This window comes from Colletotrichum navitas (genome assembly GCF_030913465.1).
Source record: "Colletotrichum navitas strain CBS 125086 chromosome Unknown LY79scaffold_2, whole genome shotgun sequence".
NCBI classification, from domain to species: Eukaryota; Fungi; Ascomycota; class Sordariomycetes; order Glomerellales; family Glomerellaceae; genus Colletotrichum; species Colletotrichum navitas.
In genome coordinates, this window is record NW_026850548.1 from 1,158,622 (window position 1) to 1,182,285 (window position 23,664).

Consider the following 23,664-nt stretch of genomic DNA (forward strand, 5'->3'; position numbering starts at 1 on the left):
ACCACCACCACCACCACCACCACCACCACCACCCTCTTTCCTGAAAATGACGTGGGCCCCAAGCGCACGAACCATTCCCGGTACAGCGAGGATGCTCCGTGGCTCTGATTGAAGGGATTTTCTGGTTCCGGCGCTTCCTGCTAGCCCAGCACCAACGGACAGATTGGGCAGGGTGACCTGTTAAAGACAAAACCAGCTTTCCCTAGACTATGGGTACCCGATGCTAGGGGGGTTATCCAAGACATCACACGGCCGGCTTCTACTTTAGAGTGGGCTGTCACCGTGCTCTTTGCTCACAGGCTGCCGTATCGTCCCGTGTGTCTTCCCTGTCCAACTAACTTCGGTACTGTTAGCGGCTATAACCCCCCCCCCCCCCCTTTCCCATTCGAGCACACTAAAGGTCATCAAGCACGTGTACAAATGTACAAAGGATTGGATAGCACAGCATCCGAACCGCTAGCTCAACCAGCTCAACCATGGTTTTGGAAGGGCGTCACCCGTCCCTAATGCTGATACTACATAGCGAAGCGGAAAAACCTTGGCCATTCGTTCCAAGTCATCGTCCGGACACACGAACGGGAGGCCCACCAACACAAACTGGGACGCTGTACCGCGCTAGCCCTCCAACACTGTATCGGTGGCATGGGGTGGTGAGCGTCGGCCGCAACCCAACGCCGAAAAAATCCGGCGGCACTGTACTGTGAGCGGGCGGACCAACTGATGACTGAAAGCCAGGGTCGGTGAGAGGTCAAGGGGGGAAGTTCGGTTCGGTGGTCATCTACCTACGCACACCTGCTTCGTTGCATGCCATGTGCATGACGTTAGGTTCGCTCAGAGGCAGCCGCCGGGGGGAAAAAAAGGGAAAGGAAAAAAAAAAGGACCCTAGATTCCGGTTAAGCCGGATGTGGCGTCGATCTCACCCAGCGAAAGAGAGAGCGAGAGAGAGAGCGTCTTAGAGAGCATGTTGGAGTTCCCGCCAACTGACTGTCTCGTTGATCGTACTCAGTATGCCATGCCGTCCTGTGGGTGACCCATACATAACACCTCCCGAGCAGCAAGCCGAATTCTTTTTTTTTTTTTCCCTCCTGGCCCCCTCGTCATGTCAAAATCACCTGCCTCTTAGTGAGCAGCTGCCGAGACGCTACTGTGGCATCCTGCTCTTCTAGCGTTGACTGCTGGTGTGCGGCCCAGCTCAGGGTACAGTCTCAAAAGTCTTGTTACAGCAACCAAAAAAAAAAAAGGATAACCCAATCAAAAGTAACAGAGGGTCCCATTGGCTTGTAGTCACTTCACAGTGCATCACCACGAGTCCCATTTCTGACCACCCCCACTACAGCTGCTAAATAGGGTTGCTCCTTTTTGCTGTAACAAGACTTTTAAGTCGGTACTGTAAAACCAAGGCCAGTCGTTCCTCGACAAGCGACGACCACTCGTCCTCCCTTTGCCAAGGGGTAGATGGTGAAGCACACACACGCACACATACGGATACAGGATGCAAGTACGGAGACTCGACGTGCGTTCGTCATTACCAACGGATTATGTTTTGTGTCCATCCATAAGGCTAACTCGCTACGGGCGACGCTCGCCAGGGGGTTGCCATTCTAACCTTTCGGGACCTGGGAGATGCAATATGGCACCACTCTGGCAATTCGGGGCTTAGGCGCCCCCCGTCCGCGGTAGTCGTTCTTATTGGTATGTGCGCTTGTCTGTGGGAAACCCAGTCGCTGCATCCGGGCGCCTCATGATGAAGTAAAATTGCGATGCCTGGCCAAAGCTGCCTTCCCCGAACCCTTTCTAGGAGCGCCCCCCTCCCCTCTGGATCTCGTTGCGGATATGGGACGGGGCCGATGGCATCGACGGGGTTCCTGGCCCCAGCTCCGTTGCGGCTGTTGGATGAACGGTCAGAAAGTTTTGGTTCATCGCCAGGATTGGCCATCGGCACTCGACAAATTGCCTTGCGGAGTCCCGGATTGCCGTGCCATTGCGGTTGAGGGGCGTGGGCTCCTCATATTCTGCTGCTTTGAGCCTTTCTCACTGGCTGGTCCTTACTGCCCATCTTCCCTTCGGACCCCATCGACGGCCCGCCACATGTGTGAGAGAGAGAGAGGGGGGACCGGTGAGAGACGGAGGGAGGGGAAATGATGGTCCTGCCACCCCGAACTCCTCTCATCCTGATGACCAGTTTTTCCCTTTCCAAGGGTCGGTCGGTCGGTCATCAACCTGTCCGAGTGGTCGACGCTATGCCTGTGAGATGGAGCCGCAGGTTGGGCGCGTGGGTATCACTGGGATGCTGGGAGAACCAAGAGAGACACCTCCAACGTTGCTGGGCTATCCTCTCAGAAATCAACTGGTCCATCCAAGACTCCAAGCTACGGCACACCGTCGTCAAGTGGTAGGCTCTGGAGAGTGCCGTCAACCTATGCGCCTCTGTTGGATTTCCTAGCCAACAGGGTAATTTCTCAAAACTAGCGGCTGACATTCATGGCCGCTACTGCCTTGCATCGCGATCAACAGCCATCATTCCGACCTGTCATCGGGCCTGGGTAGACGACCCAGTCTAAAATGCCGAGGCCACCATCAACAAGAGATAGATATCTTCCACTGCGGCTTGCGCATGTACCTCTCTACTTCAAGATCTTTCTCTTGAGGGTGTGCTGGACGGCGCCCGTGGTAGCTGAGAGGTGAGGAGAGGCCTGACGGCCCTCTCTCGCCGCGGAAGTGTATTGCACATACATGCAGCAACGCAGACCCTCCAGCGGCGCGTGTTCGACTGCATGCGCTCTCTCGCCGTTGGACATCCGCGCCTGTCACTCCCTTCGTCGCCAGCGAGTCATGATACGGCTTTTCTCTCGGTCGTTGGCTGGCTTCGAGTCCCGTATTGCCCGTCAACCAGTGCCGACAACGCAACATGCGAGTTGCACGCCCCTACGTAGCCTCTGAGCGAGCCTTCATCCGGAAGGTAGAGGGCAGGCAGATCCATACAGCCGGAACCGACCGTTGGAGTGAACACCGTATGGAATGCGCCGGTCTGAGGAAAAGCCCACGAGAGGCCGAGAGACCGAGAAGCAGAGGGGTTGAGGCGCTACCAAAGAATCCCTTCCAACTGCTTGATCGGAACGGTTTGCCGGCTGCAAAGGTCGAAACAACTTCACGTCCCCTCGTACGTGGGCCAGAGGCGCAGCAGGAAGCCGCTAGTAAAGTTGACCAGATGGCAAGTGCTCATTATCGTCGGTATCCTCAGAGGGCACACCGACAGCGTCCCTGCTGATGGCAAGGGACAAGTCGAACTCGGGTCGTTCACCTACCTTTGCGTCGACACGCACGTTTGCCACCAGGGCCATGGAGAGAGGCCGCGACTAGACGAAGAGGGCCTCATTCCCACCTGCCATGTAGCTAGCCCCCATCCGTGACTTTGGCTTCGAGCAACTCCCCCGCGGTAAGTACGCAGGATCCGGCGATGGCCAGGGAACGAGGGACGCATGGCCCAAGGAAGAGCGAGTAGGTGTCATGGGCCACGGGCGAAGGAAGAGGCACGCCGGGCGTCCGCTGCACCTCTTGCTGCAGCCATTCCTTCCATGCGTCCCAAGTTCCTAAGGCTAGATCCTTTCTGGGCCTCCCGCCCCTCTTTCCCCAAATCCTTGACGCGCAAGAGGGAGGGACGAGAGACGCCTTCGAGCAAATCCTAACCCACCCCCCCCCCCTTTTCCCTCAAAGCAGCCACCCCCAAACGAGAAGACAGACTCGCCAGACAGGAGGAGACGACGAGACCTTTGCCCTTGCGGCGCAGACAAAGAAGAGCGAAAAGAGGAAGGAAACGTTGCTTCACTCTGCGGATGGAGATGAGGACGGCCTCTTCTCCCGTCCCTTGGGCCTTGCCTGCGCATTACATAGCTGCATAAGCGATAGATCGTGGGGCTCTTTTTTTATTTTTGTCCTTTCCCCCCCTCTCTTCTCGTCTTTCTACCGGTCGTAAGGCAGTTTGGGCTTGTTCAGCCAGGGGAGGCCAGGCCAAGGGGCGAAAGAAGGCAATACACTGTAGACAAACAACAGGATAAGTTCCAAGGAAATACGAAAACGAGACTCAAATGTGCTAAATGAACTATGGACTGAATGGACGTATTCCATCTCCTCTGCCCTATTTTCCTACCCCCCCCCCCCCCCCTTTCCCTGCCTACCTACCATGAAATGCGTTAAAAATAATGATAATTGAGATTTTCAACTTTTTTTATGTTTTGTCTATCCCTGTTTGTTGCGTGTCTCATGCTTCCCACTGCCACGGCCACCACCTTCTTCTTCTGCTTCTTCTGCTTTCCTTCCCGCTGGCTAAAAGGCCAAAGGAACCAGACATCCTAGTCTCGTGCAGAGGAGGAACAACAGCCGGACCAAAGAGGAGGTCCTAGAATGGAGGGAGAGGGGCTCAGCCCACCCAGCGCCTGGCGCTCTTGAACATCCTGACCCACGGGCCGAATTCGCCCCAGGCCTCGACCTGCTCCGGAGGAACGTAGCTGCCGACGTCTGCCATAATGGTCCGCTCGGGATGGGGCATGAGGGCGAAGACCCTACCGTCCCTGCTCCTGACGCCAGCCACGCCGCCAGGGCTGCCGTTCGGGTTGTACGGGTAGCTTTCCGGCTCAGCGACGCGCAGGCGGTTGTCGACATACCTGAGCGGGACGAGGCCCTCGTCTCCCAGGCTGTCGAGGGCGTTGGGGCTTGCGAAGGAGGCCCGACCCTCGCCGTGCGAGACGACGATGGGGAGTGACGAACCGTCCATGCCGTGGAGGAAGACGGACGGCGTCGCGGCGCGGGACTCGTCGATCTTGACCATGGCGACGCGCGCCTCGAACTGCCTGCTGGTGTTTTCGACGAACGTCGGCCAGTTCTCGGTACCGGGGATCAGCTCCTTGAGGCGCGTGATCATCTGGCAGCCGTTGCACACGCCCAGCGCAAAGGTGTCGGGCCGCTTGAAGAAGTTCTCAAACTCTTGGCGCGCGTGCTTGTGCTCGAGGATGGACTGGGCCCAGCCGACGCCGGCGCCAAATACGTCGCCGTACGAGAAGCCACCACCCGCCGCGACGCCCACAAAGTCCGCGAGTGACCGACCTGCCAGCACGTCCGACATGTGCACGTCGATGGGGTCGAAGCCGGCCGCCTTGAAGGCGAAGGCCATTTCGCGGTGGCTGTTGACGCCCACCTCGCGGAGGATGGCGACGCGGGGCGCCTTGCGGATCAGGCTGCCCAGGGACGCCGTCAGCGGCATGATGTTCTCCGAGGGGGAGAAGGTGAGGTTGTACGACAGGCCCGGGTCCGTGGAGTCGGAGACGAGGGCGTACTCGCTGTCGGCGCACGCCGGGTTGTCTCTCTCCCTCTGCATGGCGTACGACGTCCTCGACCACCACTTCTGCATCTCAGCACGGTCGAGGCTGACGACAGGCGTGTGACCACCGTAGCGGATTCTGAGGGTCTGGTCGGCCTTGGGCTGGACGACGCCGAACTTGCGAATGAGGCCGGGGGGAGGGCCGCAGGTGGCGAAGCAGCGCTTGAAGTTGGTCTCGTCCTCCTTGCGCACCTGGAAGACGGCGCCAAGCTCCTCGTGGAAGAGGGCTTCGAGCAAGTCGTTGGGCGCGCCGGATTTGGCGATGCCGTCGAGCATGAGGTCGACGCCGCAGCGGCCGGCGAACATCATCTCGGCGACGGCCGTCATCAGACCGCCGTCGGAGACGTCGTGGTAGGCGAGGACGACGCCGCTCTTGTGTAGTTGCTGCAGAGCATCAAAGTAATCCGCAATGAGATCCACGTTGCGCACGTCGGGTACCTCATTGCCCATCTGTCCCAGCGATTGCGCCAGGGCGGAGCCGCCCATGGCCTTCTTGCCCTCGGCGAGGTCGACGTACATGAGGATCGTCTCGCCGACGTCCTCGACGCGGCGGAGCTGGGGTGTCCAGGTGTTGCGCACGTCATCGACAACAGTGACGGCAGTGATGATGACGGACATGGGCGCCGTGACGCTCTTGGCCTCTCCAGACTCGCGGTCCTTCCACGACGCCTTCATCGATGTTGAGTCCTTGCCGACGGGGATAGAGATTTTGAGCTGCGGGCACAGCTCCATACCGATGGCGCGGACGGCCTCGTAAAGACCGGCGCCCTCGCCCGGGTGGTTGACGGCGGCCATCCAGTTGGCGGACAGCTTCACGCGGTCCAACTGGCCCAAGAAGTCGGCAGCGCCGAGGTTGAGCAAACTCTCGGCGACCGCCATGCGGGCGGAGGCCGCAGGGGAAATGAGGGCAAGCTGAGGCTTCTCTCCCATGGCCATGACCTCGCCGGTGCGGGTGTTGGAGCCGATGCTGAACGAGGTTGCGGTGACGGCGCAGTCGGCGACGGGAGTCTGCCAGGGACCGACCATCTGGTCGCGGACGGACAGACCACCGACGGTCCTGTCACCAATGGTGATGAGGAAAGACTTGGAACCGACGGCGGGCATGCGGAAGACGCGCTCAGTGGCGGCGGTGATGAGAGCGGCAGAGTCGGTGGCGTCGGCCACGCCGGCTGCGGCCAGAGCGGAAGCAGCGGTGAACGTAGGCAGCTCCAATCTGCGAGACTCGACGACGCGCTCGAGACGGCGGCCAGGAGGGAAGAGAGCGTCAAAGGGGAGGTCGATGGGCATGGGGTGCTCAGGAGAGTCGCGGTCGCTAAGGGTTAGCTTGGCGTTGCCCTCAGCATCCTTAGCGACGACAGTTCCAACATCAGAGAAGGGGCAGCGTTCACGGCCTGTGAACGGTGGTCAGTGGGGGTGGCAAGGACGTATCCGCACAAAGGGGAAACTCACGGCAGATGCTGACGAAGCGGTTGACGTTCTCCTTGTTAACAAGCAGGACGTAACGCTCCTGGGCCTCGTTGCACCAAATTTGCAGAGGACTCATGCTGCTGTCTGCGCTGTGGACTTGACGGAGCTCGAATTTGCCACCGAAGCCGGCGTCCTTGACAAGCTCGGGGAGGGCGTTGGACAAGCCGCCAGCACCAACATCGTGGATCATGGCAATGGGGTTCTGCTCGCCAAGGCCAGCACAGGCGTCGATGACCATCTGAGCGCGACGCTCCATCTCGGGGTTGCCGCGCTGAACACTGGCGAAGTCCAACTCTGCAGTGTCTTCGTTCGAGGCACTGCTGGAGGCGGCTCCTCCACCAAGGCCGATGAGCATGGCGGGGCCACCAAGAACAATGGCGTGGGCGCCATCGTGAACGTCCCCGAGCTCCTTGAGAGCGTGCTGCGGACGGACGGTTCCGACACCACCAGCGATCATGATGGGCTTGTGGTAACCGCGCCACTCGGGGGAGTCGTCCTTGCCAACGTTGGTCAGGAGGGTGCGGAAGCAGCCGAGCAGGCAGGGTCTGCCGAACTCGTTGTTGAAACGGGCACTGCCAATAGGAGCTTCCAGCATGATATCGAGACTGCTGGCGAAGTGGGCGGGCTTGCCAAGATCAACCTCCCACGGGGCATTCTCGTCGGGGATCAAGAGGTCAGACACCCAGAAACCGCAAAGACCGGCCTTGGGGGCAGAACCCCGACCGACAGCGCCCTCATCGCGGATCTCACCTCCGGCACCAGTGGCAGCACCAGGGAAGGGAGAGATGGCGGTGGGGTGGTTATGCGTCTCAACCTTGACGAGGACATGGACGACTTCCTTGGTCAGCTTCCAGCTGCCAGTGGAGTAGTCGGGGGCCCAGAAGTTGGCAGTCTCGCCCTGGAGAACGGCGGCGTTGTCACTGTAGGCGGAGACGGTGAAGTTGGGGTTGGACTTGTGGGTGTTCTTGATCATCTCGAAGAGGCTCTTGCCCATCTGCTGCTGGTCGATGGTCCAGTTGGCATTGAACTGCTTGTGGCGACAGTGCTCAGAGTTGACCTGGGCAAACATGAAGAGCTCGACGTCGTGGGGGTTGCGGCCGAGACGCTTGAAAACCTCGACGAGGTACTCGATCTCGGAGTCGTCCATGGCCAGGCCGAACTGCTTATTGTAAGACTTGAGGGTGCCGACGGGATCGGCGTTGCCGAAGATGTCGACGATCTCGAGGGGGAATCTTTGGCCCTCGATGAACATGGCGGACAGGTCGGGGCGAGACAGACCAATGGTCTCGGTCATGCGGTCGTAGACGACATCCTTGAAGGCAACATCGTCCTCGGAGACGGGGCTCTCAAAGTTGATAGTGATAGCGCGGCCACGCTCAATGCGGTCGATATGGTCTGAAAGGCCGCAGACGTGAGTGATGCTGGTTCCCTTGGACGACCAGGGCGAGATATTGCGCGGGGTGACATAGTACGTCTTTTGGGTATCAGTGTTGGCGGCAATATGAGCATTGGTCTGATCGGGCAGGCCGAGCCACTTGGTCAGCTTCTGCTGGACGATGAGGTTGTTGTCGCTGTTCTTGAGGTGGACGTAGTAAACCCAGATGCCGGCGACGTTGGTGACCTTGTTGGAGCTCTGGATCTTGTTGATGCGCGCCTTGAGCTCATCGGCCTGCTTGGCAGTGTAGGCCTCGGAGCCGACGAGGGTGAGGAACTCCATCTTGCCTACTGTGGGCGTAGGACACGGGGAGCTACCAGCGATCAATGGGGAAGTCTCTCCCGGAGTGGCGGAATGCGAAAGAGGCAAGTTTTTGGGGCGCGCCATCTTGAGTGAGTCGGCCTCCGACCTGGCGGGGTGATTAACAAAATTTTGGCGGGGCAGCTAGCTAGGCTGCAGATAGACGATAAGAGTGGTTGGAAATTGGCGTCTTGAGACTTTTCTCTCATGGCGGGGCACTCTTCCGTTTTGTGGCTGGAGTGGCGCGGGCTTTTATTTTTCTTATCCATTCATTCCCCTGTCAGTTTTCCCATCTACCGGTATGTTTGTACGTTCACTGTGGCCATGACAAGTGTCAATCTTCTCTAGGCCAAACTTCAAGTGTTCCACTCCCGGTGCTTAGTGTTTGGGCGTCAGGAGCGCATGAATTAGGGCTGAAGTTCTATCGTTCCCCTCCAAGTGACAAACGGGAGGGAAGCCCCTGTTGTCACCGCTGTCGTTGGCCCTGCATCGGAACATGGCTAGTGAGTCACAAGGGGCAGCCGGCCAGTGGAACATGGCCCGGAAGAAAAGAAGGAAAAAAAGAACACCGTCCCGGCGAAGAATCAATGCGTGTCTGCCTCTGCCCAAAGCACATGCGGCCCAAGGCTAAGGCATAAGGAATACTCGTTTGCCATCTGCTATGGGACAAAAAGGGGAGAGCAGGAACAATGAGACTGTTCATCCCTGTCATCGCAAAGTTACCATCCGATGAGCCCGAACCGAGCGCAGGCCATGATAAGAAAACATTTCCAGGCCGACTGGTTATAGCGCACGCTGGCATATGTCGAGTACCAATCACCGCCTTACGGATGCAATGGACGATAGTGTAGAAGGTTTTAGTGGGTCCATCCCTTCCTAGCGCACCTATCCTTCCGCAGCAAGCCCCGACTATACATAGTACTAAGATGGGCCAAGTTTTGGGCTCCGGCAGCATCCCTCGTGCCGTGTCGTGTGTCCGAGTGGCAGTCAGGTGGCAGCTCTCCCTTGTTACCTTCCGCTCGTGCTCTCCACTGCCCGGGACTGATAAACCTTGTCACCGTCGAAACTGTCCCACTGGTTTTCGCGGTACAGAGGAGACCTAAGGGATATTGCGAAAGCCAGAAAGGCGACGTAGGTACGTCAGCGCAAAAAAACAAGCAATTTGGTCCTCACTGGTGGGCAGTCCGACCTGTCTTGGCTGGCTGTTCATTGGCTCCCCCAAAAATACCCATCTTCTCCAAATTCAGATCGGCCTCAACGACTTTGCGACCGCCCGCTTGCAACCCAGTGTGTCTACCGCACCCGCTTCGTCACCTCTTTTCTTGCAAGTTTCGACGCGTTCGCCAGCATCTTTAGACGGGAGAATTGTCCTTCTTTTGACCCCTCTACTTCTCAGAATCTTTCCTTTTGGCGTCGCTGATTTGGTCGCCCGCGTGTGCTAACCTCTTGCGCGCTGCAAAGTCGAAAAACCCTCTATCGTAACCATGCGTTGGTTAACGTCCTTTGCGGGCTACTTAGCCCCGATCTTCCTCATCATGTCGCCAGTCCTCTCCTACAGCGACCAGGCTTTGTCTATGCACAGAAAGAAGTCGAGCGCCGGCTTCTCCCTCGATATCCCGCTGATAATGCTGGTGGCGTCTCTGCTGAAGTGTGTCAATCCCATTGAACCCGTCGCTTCCGGAGCAAAGCTGATACCTTACCTCCCCCACAGGATCTTCTACTGGCCTGGCGCGCGATTCGACACCGCCCTACTCATTCAGGCGCTTCTGATGATCGTGATGCAAGTCATCTTGCTCAAGATTGCTCTCGACCATCGTCTGCCCCCGTCGTCCAAAGGAGGAGAGGCCGCGGTGCCCTTTGCAAACGTCAACGATGGACCCGTATTTGGGGCACAGAGGCCTTACCACTTTTGGCAGTGGAAGTCGCCCAAGCCGTGAGTCCCTGGCTTTGCGTGCGCCGGCCTCCCTGACCTGCGACTGACATATATCATAGCTACTGGCAGTTCTTGCTCTACCTATTCATCGGCCTGACCGTCTGCGAACTGCTCCTCGCCCCCGTGCGACCCATATACCAAACCTATTCGACGCTCATCGGCTACATTGGTCTGTCGGTGGAGGCGACGCTGCCCTTGCCTCAGATTTTTTCCAACGTGCGGTCCAAGTCTTGCAAGGGCTTCCGCTTCTCCGTACTGGCGAGCTGGCTGATCGGTGACGGCATGAAGATGTTCTGGTTCTTCACCTCGACGACCGAGATCCCCTGGGCCTTCAAGCTTTGTGGTATCTTCCAGGCCTGCTGCGACTCGTTCCTCGGCGTTCAGTACCTCATGTACGGCGATGGCGAGAAGGGAGAGATCAAGGAACACCCCATGTCCCAGTACCCTCAGTACCCGAACGGCGTCTACAAGCCGCCCTTGCCAGATCACGTCAGCGGGAGGTCCAGTCCCGCTGGCCGTAGAACCTCGAGTCCGTATGGAAAGGAGCTGCGATAAATTGCTGGCGGTGCACTTTCCCACATGTTTTACTGCGACAATGGGTTTCCCACCGTCTTTTCTGGTTTCCAGCGACGTGCACGATTTACATGGCACGGTTGTAGGTTTAGGAAGATACAGCAAAGATTTGGGCGGTAGCTTAGACAGGGATTAGACAGGGAGTTTCAGGGGCCAAGAGCATGGGACCAATTGTAATTGCCGTGTGAATGCAGGGGTTTTCTGCTGAGTGAGGTGAGCTCAATCGTCTCTGGGTGAGCGCTGAAGCCGTTACTCGATGTTAACGACTACTTGGCTAGTCGTCTTCCAGAGGAAATTGCAGCATCACAAACAGCGTAAGAAATGCCCTTCATTCTAGAGTACATTTACCTGGATACCCAATTTATAGTGCGATGTTCTTTCTTGAAGCAAGGCGTAATAACTCTAAGCCGCCGCACTCTTGAGGGTCCTCTCGTTAATGTACCTCCTTATCCCAGAAGCACCAGGCATCGCCAAAATTCAGGAGTTCGAGAGCCTCCCAGCCTCCCACTTTTCAAGTTGACCACCCAACTACCAACTGCCGAACCACACCATCGTCCTCAATCGTGATCTCGAGCAAATACCGACTTACTCAAATTCGCTCCTTAAAAGAACGCTTCTTAATCATTTTATACATACGGTTTTATACATTACGACCCACAGTCAGCTCTTTTGTTCCCGTTTCGATATCTGTTTACTTTTCACCCGGCCAACCGGCAATTAAATTTGAAGCCTGCGAGCCTCTTCAAGCGCGTGCGATCTGCTGGTTTGCGTATTCGATACTGCTGATACGTCTGGCGACTCATTGATGATCTACAAACTCGTCTGGAGGACAGCTCAGCTGTTGGCTCAACATTCGGCAACATTCATCCCAGCAACCTTCTACTAGAGAGCTTGGGTGTTCCTTGTACCTCATCAGCCATAGTCTTAGTCTCGCCCAAAGAAGACTTGAGGAGACTCGCAAAGAGCATCATCGACCGAGATACGACATCTCCACAGCCGGTCTCTAGTTGACTGGAAGCGACTGGGCTGTACAAGACTGAAGACCAGAAAGCAATCACCTCAGAGGTAAGCACGCTATTGTTTTCTTCTTGTCATTTACCAGTCCTTCTCGACCTCAGTGCCTAGTGTTGGCTTCCCTCCTGCTTTGTCCTACCTGTTTCACGCAATGTTTGCAGCCTTCTGCATGGCATGCAAGCTGATCCTCTGGATCTATGCCAACTGGTTGCTCCCCTTGTGTGAGCCCTGCCTGCCCAGCATGAGGCGTTGGTATGAGGTGCAGTTGAAATCCCATGGAAGTCTCAGTCGACATTTTTAAGATGCAGCCGTGTAAGTGACGGTGTGAAGGCTCCTGCCATTCAGACTCTGTTGTCTGCATCACTGTCTGCCAGTGCTGTGATCACATCAAGTGATTTTATTTTGCTTGGACAGAATAATCAGTCTAGTAGCTGCATACATCTTCGGCCCAGGCACTTCCTGGGGCCCTTTGCAAACCAGCCCACGAAAAGAGACCACCAGTCTCCAAGCTGCTCGTGTTTCTTGCTATCTGAACCTCAGCACTATCAACTTTTGACCAAGCCGTAGCTAACATCCCCCGTAGGCCTGGCCGTCAGATCTGCCACACAAGCACTGAGTGCTCTCTCGCCAGTTCTACGTACCTACCTAGGTAAGTCATACCTAGCTTCACTGCTCTTTCCTTCCTGGCCTCCCGGACCTCATCTACCGGCTTCCTGCCTTTTTCATCAGAAGAGTAACCGCACGCCCAGAATCTGCCTACACTTTGTTTCTTCTCTGCTCACCTTCAGTCTCCAAACTCAATGCTTACATCTATCTACACAGTAATTTCAGCACTAAGCACCAAACCGCACTGTCCAAGAGATTACCTCAAGGCATCAACCACGTTCTTCAAGTTTACAGATCCTTAAACTGAGAACTCTCTCCTTCCATTACTTAAATAGTAAGTGCACAGAAACTCGCTCCTACCAGTATTGGTTGCCTTCGTCCTCTTACTACTCTGCCTTCCTCTGCTCCTCTGAGCTGCCTCCCCTTCTCTTCCTCACTTGCCACTTTCTCGTCTAATACATCTTACCCCATTACACAAATATTTTACTTCGCACCGCATCACCTTCAATATCAACCCAGGCCTAACACTTCTATCAGAAGCCTCACCCCCAACAATACACATCTACACAACTTTGGTCCTATCACAAGGTATGAATATGCTCACTCGTCGGGCTCGCGCCCATATACCCCAAACACTCCTTTGGCCCATGATCGTCTTATAACTGTGTGTATACTGACATATTACGTGGAAAGATCACGCATCGCAATGGCTCCCGCCAATTTTAAGACCTATGAGGCCCAGGCCCGCCTTCTTCGTGCCATTGTGGCTGCCCACCCCGAGGTTAAGTGGAACTACAAGGGTAAGATCTAATTCTCTCCTTTTTCATCTTGCCCTCATCACCCCCATTATCCCTGCCTCCTTCTCGTCGTTCACTCTAGTCGTCTGTTCCTTCCAATATTGCCCGTCTTCTCCGATTCTCATCGTCAACGTCATTTCTGACGTACGACAGACATCCAGAAGTTCTATGGATCGGATATGACCAAGGATGCGCTTAATCATCGATTCAGAGCCATCCGTAACCATACCTGGACGCTTCAACAGGCGACCGATCAGGGCGTCGACTGCAAGGACATCCCCGTAGACTTGCCCAAGGAGAAGAAGGGTAAGGCTGCTTTGCTGCCTCTTAGCCTGTTCATTATGACCCCACTTGACTATACCGCGAACACATATCATCCGGCCACCGTCTGATCACGAATACCTGCTGACACGAAACAACAGAGATTGCCAAGTTCTTCGGTGAATCCACCACCGATGGCATTCAATTCCAGTTCCGAGGCATCAAGAAGGACGCCGAGTCTCTCAAGCAGACGGCCAACAGCGGCGGCAACCCGGCTACCGCACTGAACCTCCCGGCTAGTGCGACCTCCAGCGCCTTCTCTACTCCTCGCAAGCCGCGCACCCCATCTACCAAGACGCGCGTTTCGGGCGGCGGTCGTTCAACCACAGCCAAAAAGACTAAGCAGCTTAAGCCTGCCCCCGTCTCGGTCTCAGAGGAGGACGAAGAGGAGGATGAGGACGTCGATTATAACGAACTCGAGGACACACCCTCCAAGAGCCGCATTCGCGATCACATTCTCGACGGCCGCGTGTCCAAGAACAGACATACCCCAAACCCTCGCCGCAGCGCTACTCCGAGCCGTGCCGCTACTATCGCCGCGGCTGCCAACATTGCCCAGGCTGCTGCCGTCGACCTGACCACCTCCGATAGCGAAGTCAACACCCCCGACAACTCGGTGGGCTACCAGCTCCCCGCCGCTGTCGACACGAAGCCCGCCATCATGCAGCAGCAGGCACGGGTGCAATCGATCTTTGGGAGCCCCGCCTCTGCCTATGAGCAGTCTATCGTCCAGCCTGTTGCTCAGCCAGTCATTCAACCTGCTGCTCAGCCTGCCATTCAGCCCGCCTCTAATGGCAGCTACTCTGGTCACTCCAGCTTCGACCCTTCCCAGAGTGTCGGTGTCTTCAACGACGACCCGCTCAACTTCAGCTTCGTTGACAGCATGGGACATGGCGGTGGCGACTTTGACCCCTACACGGGCAACGATGGCGAGATCTAAGACAATTGCCCCAGCAGGTAGGAGGGGACGTTAGGGAATGGGAAACACTTTGGGTCTGCGTTCACACGTGATTTTCGTTTCGCCACTTGCTATACATGTCGATTCCACTCTATTTCTTTACGGGTCCCTTGGACACCATCACCCAGGATTGGCGTTGGGTTTCACTTGTCTATTAGCCCCTTGGTAAAGGATTTCAAGACCTCGGGGATTATGTACAAACACAACGGAAGGATAACGAACTGGCTCGTTTCGACTCTAGATAGTTGGTCTTTCTACCAGGCTCGCAGAGCCGTAGGAAGTGGAGCAGATACTCAACAAGATACCAAGGCATTAGGCCGATATGTTTCGCACTTTTGGTTACATAGCCCACGCAGTGATATGATGACGCGGAGGGATACCGGCCATGTTTTGCCTGGGGTTCCTCTTGGGTTTGTGGCAGTGTGTCGCAAAACGCACGGCCTTTTCTCTACTACGCTGCCGGGGCAAGTATAAGTATGCCTGTGAAGATGCACATTTTAAACCCAAAGATGACAGCGAGGGGCGACAGCCTCGGGCATGAATATGACCGGTATCTCGTTTTGTTTTTCTTCTCTCCATTTGGTACTTTTGGTTGGGGGTGGGGGGCTGTAATCACGACTGTACACAATAACCATGCCCGCCTGATCGTTCATTCTTCTTTTTCTTCCTCTCTCCATTGCGCATTCCCTCCAACGGCTTCTAGTTTTCCCTCTCACCCGACAGCAGCTTCCAAAGCGCGTCCCTATCGATGTAGTCGTGGTGGATGATGTTGACGAGCCAGTAATCGGAGCGTATCCGCTCCAACAGGCTCTCGCTCTCGCTGCCCTTGCCGTAGACCTTAGACCACTCGCTCCAGATATTGAAGGCCTCCTCCGCCCAGGCGCGGAAGCTGACTTCCTCGATGATGGTGGGGGTGATGATTTCCTTGCCGGGAAAGACGCCCCACGTGACGGCGTTGGTGCTGGCTTCGGTGCCTTCGAGGACGAGCCCGCCGCTCGCGTCCGAGGACACAAAGTCACCGGCAGCGTTGGCGGCGTAAAAGCAGATGGTGTTGTCCGTCACCTCGTTGAGGCGTGCGACGAGGCCGGCCCAGTCGGACGAGGGGATGAAGAGCTCGACAAAGGCCTTTTGGAAGACGAAGCCATGCTGAGGGCCCCAGCCGAAGGTCGGGTCGCGCGAGGGGATGCCATTAACGGCGGGCTGGGAGGCGACGGTCCACCATCCGCGGGTGTTGAGCTCGAGGAGCTCCTGCTGGATGATGTTAGACTCTGGGAGGAGCTCCTCCTCGGACCAGGGAATAGCGCTGAGCTGGCCCTTGATGTGGCGGATGAAAATGTTGTTGATGTCCTGAACCGTCTTGGGCGTGCCCCAGAGGCGGACGGCCTGCGTCACAGACATGTGCAGACTGACGCCGTAGCCGTCGATCTCACCGTAAGCTGGGGAGCGGGCATCACCCCAGCGGCCGTTGGGGAAGTCGTCCCACGTCGCCTCGCGGCCGACGGCGCCGACGCCTTCCGAGATGGCGAGAGTGTTGGCGCGCGTATTGACGGGCTCCGTACTCGAGAGCTCGACCGCCGTCGTCTCGTAGGCGGGGTTCGAGGCCGAGGGGACAATGATGCGGTTGTGGGGGTCCGAGGAGCCCATGGACGAATGTCGGCGCCCGGACAGCGCACGCGCGGCAGGGTGGATCGGGGCCAGGCCGTTAAGCTGGACCTCTGGGATGGAGACGGGGACGCCCAGGCTGTCGTCAATCACAGCTTCCTCGTCCTCGAGACTGTGATCGGGGATGAGGCCTGTTCTCTCAAGGATGAAGGAGACGGCCTTTTCGAGGTTGAGAGTGTAGAAGTGAAAGCCCTTGGGGCCAGGTGTCCTGCTCTTGACCTCCTTGACTTGTTCGACGAGCTCGCTGAGAATGTCAACGCCAACCTGCTTGACCTTCTCGTCGTCACCCTTGACCGCGTCCAGGCGGGCCATGAGGTTGTCGGGGATTTTGGCGTGGCTGAGCTTCGTCGTTCGCTTGATCATCTGGTAACTCTGGATCGGCATCAGGCCGGGGAGAATAACGATGTCCTTGAATGCGCCGCTAGGATGTTCTTGGAGAATCTTCTCAAACTTATCGTAGGCCTTGATGTCGAAGAAGAGTTGAGTCATGATGAAGTCCGCGCCGGCCTGGACCTTCTCAACCAGATAGGGCAAGTCATGCTCGAAGCTCTGTCCTAGGGGGTGACTCTCGTCCGCGTGTCCCTCAGGATACGCCGCAACGCCTATGCAGAAATAGTCGCCGTAGCTCTTGCGGATGTACCTGACAAGGTCAACGGCCCAGACGAAGTCTTCGGCATCATCCACATCAGAGTCCTCAGCATCGCGGTATTCACTCTTCCGAGGCGGGTCGCCTCTGAGAGCCAGGATGTTCCGAATTCCCAGTGCCTTTGCGTCTTCAAGGGCCTTATCAATGAGCTTGCGGCTCATGTTTGTGCATGTCAGGTGAAGACAAGTGGTGAGACCGAGCTCCCTTTGACAGATCTCGGCCAGTTCCAGGGACTTTGTTGAGGTAGATCCGCCGGCTCCCCAGGTGACATTAACAAAGAGCGGCCGCAGCGCCCTTTCCATTCTGTCCAGACGGACGCGGAGGTTGGAGAGACCCATTGCCGTCTTAGGCGGGAAGAACTCCAAGGAAAAGTAGTTGGCGTTTGCCGGCAAGGCGGCGATCTTGTCTGTAATCTTCTCCATTTTGTATGGAGTAGCCGGAACCTGAACTCTTGACGAGGACTCTTAGAGGATATAGTGAAATAGTAGCGGTATCTTCCTTGGACAGTGCCAGAGAACAGTCCCTCAAAAGAGCCGGACCGAGTTCCTTTATCGCAGTTGTCCGATTTCGATAGAGGGGTAAGGCGGGGGGTTGAGTCTGAGAATTTGATACCGATTGGTAGGCAAGTGACAAGAGCTTGAGGGTTAGGAATGGAGGACAAGACAAATTGAGCAAAGGGCTCACATCAAGCTCGAAGAAGGAACGTTGATTATGTCAATAGACCAGGTTTTCACTTGATTGGCTTGCTTGCGCTGGCGTCATTCCCTAGGAGGAGTGTATACATTCGAAGGATTGAGACATTGAAATGATTTTGGCGGGGCAGTTTTTTTCGGAATTGGCAGCACGTACTGTGCCTGCTACTTCGGATGACACCTTTTGGATGCGGCTAGAAGCGGTAGCACACAGTGTTTGAATCGGCCTCCTACGGTTTTTAGTTATTCCGCTGGCCCCTCTTCCTGGCCAGGTTGCCCTGGAGAAGAAACTCCTTGACTTACTCGCACTAAATGCAAATCGACGTGGGCGGTTACCCATTAGACTGGGTTTATGGTTCGAGAGGCTTTGTGTACAGCAAGAAAATCTTAAAAGGAAACCGATGCACAAACACCTGATTGGCGTCAGTCTATTGCTGTCACACCTGCCCATGATATGTACCAGGGGTGGCGCGGAACAAATGACGCTTCCCTGCAGGATCATCTGCCACTAAATTCCGCTGAGTAGCGGCGGAGCTGCAGGGGTTTTGAGAGCTCTCCGTTTTTGATGGAGCTGCAATGCAACTGCAAACGCGACGACTGATTTCCTTCGCTTTAAACCCACGATAGCGTGAGGCCGTCGTCTGACTCCAACCTCGTTCTTGACCTCCACCCTCCACGACTCCCTACCGATCATGTCAACAGCACCATACCAATGCAATTGATTCACGCGAAACACATTGGCCGTGTGTGGCCATCGCGGACCATCGCGACCTTTGCGAAAGCTGCACGAGCTTCCCCGATCCTAGCTACACGACTGTCTCAGTCGTTTACGAGCCCATCTCTCGCTCAAGCCACGCAGCGACGAAGCTACGCAGACACCAAGCTCGACTTTCCTGCCCTCGACAAGAAATGGCGCCAGCAGTGGGAAGCTTCCAAAGCGCCTACCTCCGAAGATGACTCCAGCAAGCCCAACAAGTATGTACTCCCGATGTTCCCATACCCATCTGGCACCTTGCACCTTGGCCATCTTCGCGTATACACAATTGCCGACGTCCTCGCTCGATACCACACGATGCAGGGATCCCGTGTCATGCTGCCAATGGGGTGGGACGCATTCGGCCTTCCTGCTGAGAACGCGGCCATCGATCGTGGCGTTGCCCCCGCGGCATGGACTAAGAGCAATATTGCCAAGATGAAGGAACAACTAGAGGTCATGAATGGCAATTGGAACTGGGATAGGGTTGGTTTTCCGGGTTCCTTGTCCTGTTCTGGCTGACACCGTCTTTCAGGAATTGACCACTTGTGATCCCGACTTCTATAAGCACACCCAGAAGCTTTTCTTGATGATGCTCGAACGTGGCTTAGCCTATCAGGCCGAAGCTGAGGTCAACTACGACCCCGTTGATATGACGGTGCTGGCGAACGAGCAAGTCGACGCCAACGGGTGCTCCTGGAGATCCGGTGCCAAGGTCGAGAAGCGGCAGCTCAAACAATGGTTCTTCCGTATTTCCGAGTTTAGAGAAGCCTTGCTAAAGGATTTGGACACCCTTGCCAAGGACGAATGTTGGCCCGAGAGAGTCCTAGCCATGCAGAAGAACTGGCTTGGCAAGTCGACTGGTGCCGTCATCAAATTCCCTGTCATGGCCATGGGTCATGATATTCATGCAGGCATTGAGGTCTTCACGACGCGGCCAGATACGCTCTTCGGAGTCCAGTATGTTGCACTGGCCTCAACACATCCCATCGTCGCCCAACTGGCGAAGGACGACCCCGAGCTGCAGGCTTTCCTGGATACCCTTCCGGGACTACCTCGCGACTCCAAGGTCGGTTATATGTTACCGCATGTGAGGGCTATCAATCCTCTGGCATACCACGAAGATACCCCCGATGACAGCAAGAAATCTATCCCTGTGTACGTCGCGCCGTATGTGCTCGGGGACTATGGCGAAGGCGCCGTCATGGGTGTTCCAGGCCATGATCTGAGAGACAACGCCTTCTGGAAGGAACACCACTACGACGAACCCGTAAGGTTCGTGATTGCGGCATCGGAGGACGAATCAACGTCCGCAATAGCGAACAACCCATTTGTCGAGCATGGTGTTATGACAGCCGCCAGCGGGCCCTTCAAGGGAAAGTCTTCCGAACAGGCGGGCCAAATACTCGTCGCCATGCTTGAGGCGGCCGAGCTGGCTAAGCCGGTCGAGAAATGGAGATTGAGAGACTGGCTGATCAGTCGTCAGCGCTACTGGGGAACGCCGATTCCCATTGTTCACTGCGGTTCCTGTGGCCCAGTTCCTGTTCCAGATGACCAGCTACCGGTTACCTTGCCTGACGTTGGCGACCATTGGACGAATGGCCAAGCTGGCAACCCCTTAGAGAGAGCAGAGGAATGGGTCAATACTAGCTGCCCCAAGTGCGGTGGCCATGCTAAGCGCGACACCGATACCATGGATACCTTTGTGGACTCGAGTTGGTACTACGCGCGCTTCGTGGATCCTCACAATGCATCGGAGCCCCTATCTGCCGAAGCTGCAAAGGCCTTGCCCGTAGACTTGTACATTGGGGGCATCGAGCATGCCATCCTGCACTTACTTTACGCCAGGTTCATCTACAAGTTCTTGGCCACCACGCCGTTGTTCCCTAGCTCGGGCGAAGCCAACACCGTCCATGAGCCCTTCAAGAGACTCATTACGCAGGGCATGGTGCACGGCAAAACGTACACTGACCCCAAGTCAGGAAAGTTTCTCAAGCCAGACGAGGTTGACTTGAAAGATCCGTCGAATCCCAAGGTCGTGGCTACAGGAGCCACGGCAAACGTGTCGTTCGAGAAGATGTCCAAATCCAAGTATAACGGAGTTGATCCCACCGAGTTCATCTCCAAATACGGCGCTGATGCGACACGAGCTCACATTCTCTTCCAGGCGCCTGTCAGCGACATCCTCAACTGGGATGAGAACAAGATCACTGGTGTTACACGTTGGCTCCATAGGCTATATGATCACACGGCCAGCCTTCAGAAGACCCCAACCGAGGAGAAGTCTGTTGCAACATACCTTGAGGAGCGGTCAGGCAACTTGTCCTCTATGAACGACGACGAGCTCGCCACTTGGGATGCTGACGCTGCCATCTGGCGAGCCGTTCAAAACACCATCACCTCCATTACTCAGTCCTACGAGACTGTGTACTCCATGAACACCATCATTTCAGATCTTATGAGTCTGACAAACACGCTCTTGGACAATGCCAAAGCAAGTGCGCTTATCCAGAGAGAGGCCATGTCTGTCCTACTTCGGATGATGGCCCCTGTTGCCCCTGCGGTGTCTGAAGAGTGCTGGAGCATTCTCTACCCCAACTCCGGCTCCATTTTCCAGTCCGCTACTTTCCCTGCCAATGATAACACCGCACCGTTGCTGGAGCCCCGCACGCAGCCTCTGGCTGTCCAGATTAATGGAAAGCTGCGCGGTGTCGTCGAGGTACCTAATCCTCCTTCGGGTCTGGAGGGCGAGGCATTGCGGGAGTGGATGGTAGCTGAGGTTCTGAAGTCGGAGGAGGGCAAGGCCAAGTTTACCGGAGGCCAGTTCGACGTGAGATCGCCGAAAAGAGTTATTGTAGCCCGTGGTGGTAAGACAGTCAACTTTGTAGTCTAAAGGTGTAAAGAAGTATGTAAGATACCCATCGCTCTGTACAACATAGAACATTAGAAAACAGAATATTATTCGTTAGCCTCTCTACATTCCTTTATTCGCCGGTCTGGGCTTTTCTCCCCCTCTATCTAAGAGCATCTATGCTTGAGATTAAGATCAACTTAAGGGTCCCACAAAACAGATGCCACAAATTGATTTGACAAGCAACTGACTGCACTTTGACAGATATGTGTTTAAATGTGTGTATGCCAAAATCGTGCTTGCCTGAAGATCATCTCCAGAAGCAGCTTTGGAAATCTAGATGCTTTCACGATTCTACGAAAGATCTGTCTAGGGTGGAAATTCCTCCTCTCTCAGCCATGCTTCTTTCGCATTGTAATGTCACTGCCTGCTTCCCGAACCTCGGACATTACTTAATGCGCCTCATTTGTCGCAGCTCTTTCTATCTCTATATTCGTTCGTCTGCTCATGTCTTCATAGAATCTTTGAAACCACCAACTCGCCCTCGCCACCCTCGACCTCCAAGAACGAGCCCGTCTCGAGCTTCTTCTTCCACTTGTTGCTCTCATACCGCCCTAGAATCATCGTCATACGCAGAAGAGCCCCTTGACTGGAAGCGTGCTCGGCACTGCCCTCCGCAATCGGGGTGAATGTCCAGCGGCCAAACGCCCAGTTGAGGATATACCGCGACTTGGGGTGGGGCGGTGTGGGGATCTGGGCGTCTTCGTCAGAGTCTCTGACCGTCGACGACGCCGTCAGAACAGCCTTGATACGGTACACCTCGTCCTTGGGCGCCGCGCGCAGTAGGCTCTGCAGCTTGTCCGCGTTGACTGCAGCATCCTTGGGCCCTTTGAGCTCAACCGACAAAACCTCGACCTCGGTCTGGTGGTCGTGCGAGTGGTTATCTCCCTTGTGGTCGTGATCGTGCGCGTGGTCCTCCTTCAAGCCCTGGGCGAGACCGCCATCTACGCCAAAGACGAGGTTGGCCCCAACCCAGCCCTTCTTGCTCTTGACCCACGGGATGTCGACCTCAAGATCGCCAACCCGGTCGAGGACCTCATCGAAGCGGTCCTCGGAACAAAGCTCCCACTTGTTGAAGACGATCAGGTCCGTGTACTTGGCTTGGATGCGCGCCGTGTAGCTTGTGTCCTCGTAGCCCTTCCAGTTCTCCGTGTCGATGACACTGATGACTCCGTCGAGGGTGTAGTTGCCCGTCTCGCGGGCGAGGCGATTGACCTCGAGTGCCAGGGTTGCGGGGAAGGCGGAGCCACTTGTCTCGATTACAATGCGATCCGGGCGGACGGTCGAGTGCAACTCGGCGAGGGCGACACTCAGCTGGCCGACGAGGTTGCAGCAGATGCAGCCGTTGAGGAGCTCCTGCACGCCGGAGATGGCGTTGGAGGAGGCCAGCTGTGAATCGACTGCCAGGTCACCGAACTCGTTCTTTAGGAGGGCGAGCTTATACGACGGGTTTGCGGCCTTGAGCTGGGGGAGGAGGTTGAGGATCAGCGTTGTCTTACCGGAACCGAGGAAGCCGGTGATGATGGTGATGGGAATCGGCGCCATGGTGGGCAGGGTGCAAAGAGAAGGAGAAAAAAAATGGGCCGAGCGGAAGAAACTCTAATATCGAACGAACACAATTTTGCGGCGAGAGGCGATGTCAAAGCTTCGATGAGTTGTGTTGAGACGACATCAGGTCATAGGTAAACTTGAAATTTTTGGTTGAGGAAAATGCCGCCGCGCCGCCGCCGAGAAAACGGGCTGCTGCGCGGCGGTGCGGGATGGAGGGGTTTTGGGGCGGCCAATGAGGCCGATAAGACACCGATAAGACCTTATAAGACATCCTCCAGTTACCTGGGGGGGTGTTTAAGGTTATCTTAGCGGGCAGCCAAGGGGACTGCAATGCCGAGCTACGCGGTTTGACGTCACTGGTCCTAGTTTGCGGGGGCCTCACATCACTTTTCCTGCATCATTCTTTGGCAAGCAAGCAAGCAAAGCACCATACCACTGTCACCCACCTTGGCTTCATCCAAGGGTTGATAGGCGAACCACAGGTCCAGATCAGCCCCAGAGAGCGCCCCCTCTGCCGGAGCAAGCCTGCCCAGACCTATGCGATCATAGCTCGGGACTGGACGCGCGGTCCTGCATCCATACCCTTGCCGTCCATCGTGCCACGTTAGGATTTGATCTGAATATTACTAGAAGTAGCCCCAACCCCAGCCCAGCCCTGCCAGGCTTATTT

The 23,664-nt window shown here is 56.0% G+C and overlaps 6 protein-coding genes across 6 annotated transcripts; 3 read left to right on the plus strand and 3 right to left on the minus strand.

Moving 5' to 3' along the window:
* Positions 1–4,417: 4,417 nt before the first annotated feature.
* Positions 4,418–8,558, minus strand: LY79DRAFT_586292 (phosphoribosylformylglycinamidine synthase; the record flags this gene model as incomplete). The annotated part of the gene is made up of 2 exons (XM_060560616.1): positions 4,418–6,765; positions 6,824–8,558. 2 exons carry the CDS (start codon positions 8,556–8,558, stop codon positions 4,418–4,420), a joined length of 4,083 nt encoding a protein of 1,360 aa, XP_060420262.1.
* Positions 8,559–9,783: 1,225 nt separating this feature from the next.
* Positions 9,784–11,350, plus strand: LY79DRAFT_146989 (uncharacterized protein). The gene is made up of 3 exons (XM_060551019.1): positions 9,784–10,224; positions 10,288–10,509; positions 10,569–11,350. The coding sequence occupies exons 1-3, from the start codon at positions 10,061–10,063 to the stop codon at positions 11,062–11,064; spliced, it is 882 nt and encodes a 293-aa protein (XP_060420263.1). The 5' UTR covers positions 9,784–10,060; the 3' UTR covers positions 11,065–11,350.
* Positions 11,351–13,408: 2,058 nt separating this feature from the next.
* On the plus strand, positions 13,409–14,760 carry LY79DRAFT_665306 (uncharacterized protein; the record flags this gene model as incomplete). Its single annotated transcript, XM_060563038.1, has 3 exons — positions 13,409–13,502; positions 13,653–13,805; positions 13,922–14,760. The coding sequence occupies 3 exons, from the start codon at positions 13,409–13,411 to the stop codon at positions 14,758–14,760; spliced, it is 1,086 nt and encodes a 361-aa protein (XP_060420264.1).
* Positions 14,761–15,365: 605 nt separating this feature from the next.
* Positions 15,366–17,746, minus strand: LY79DRAFT_146993 (methylenetetrahydrofolate reductase). The gene has a single exon (XM_060551020.1). It carries the CDS (start codon positions 17,506–17,508, stop codon positions 15,478–15,480), a length of 2,031 nt encoding a protein of 676 aa, XP_060420265.1. The 5' UTR covers positions 17,509–17,746; the 3' UTR covers positions 15,366–15,477.
* Positions 17,747–18,490: 744 nt separating this feature from the next.
* LY79DRAFT_575326 (leucyl-tRNA synthetase) lies at positions 18,491–21,425 on the plus strand (the record flags this gene model as incomplete). The annotated part of the gene is made up of 2 exons (XM_060559699.1): positions 18,491–19,018; positions 19,068–21,425. 2 exons carry the CDS (start codon positions 18,491–18,493, stop codon positions 21,423–21,425), a joined length of 2,886 nt encoding a protein of 961 aa, XP_060420266.1.
* A 168-nt stretch (positions 21,426–21,593) lies between these two features.
* Positions 21,594–23,202, minus strand: LY79DRAFT_535754 (CobW/HypB/UreG). The gene has a single exon (XM_060556541.1). It carries the CDS (start codon positions 22,986–22,988, stop codon positions 21,897–21,899), a length of 1,092 nt encoding a protein of 363 aa, XP_060420267.1. The 5' UTR covers positions 22,989–23,202; the 3' UTR covers positions 21,594–21,896.
* Positions 23,203–23,664: the final 462 nt, after the last annotated feature.

Bases quoted from the DNA above. Each gene is read 5' to 3' on its own strand.
- LY79DRAFT_535754 (XM_060556541.1), bottom strand. From the start codon at position 22,988: ATGGCGCCGATTCCCATCACCATCATCACCGGCTTCCTCGGTTCCGGT.
- LY79DRAFT_146993 (XM_060551020.1), bottom strand. From the start codon at position 17,508: ATGGAGAAGATTACAGACAAGATCGCCGCCTTGCCGGCAAACGCCAAC.
- LY79DRAFT_146989 (XM_060551019.1), top strand. From the start codon at position 10,061: ATGCGTTGGTTAACGTCCTTTGCGGGCTACTTAGCCCCGATCTTCCTC. The intron at 10,225-10,287 runs GTGTGTCAATCC...CCTCCCCCACAG, and splicing joins CTGGTGGCGTCTCTGCTGAA to GATCTTCTACTGGCCTGGCG. The intron at 10,510-10,568 runs GTGAGTCCCTGG...CATATATCATAG, and splicing joins CAGTGGAAGTCGCCCAAGCC to CTACTGGCAGTTCTTGCTCT.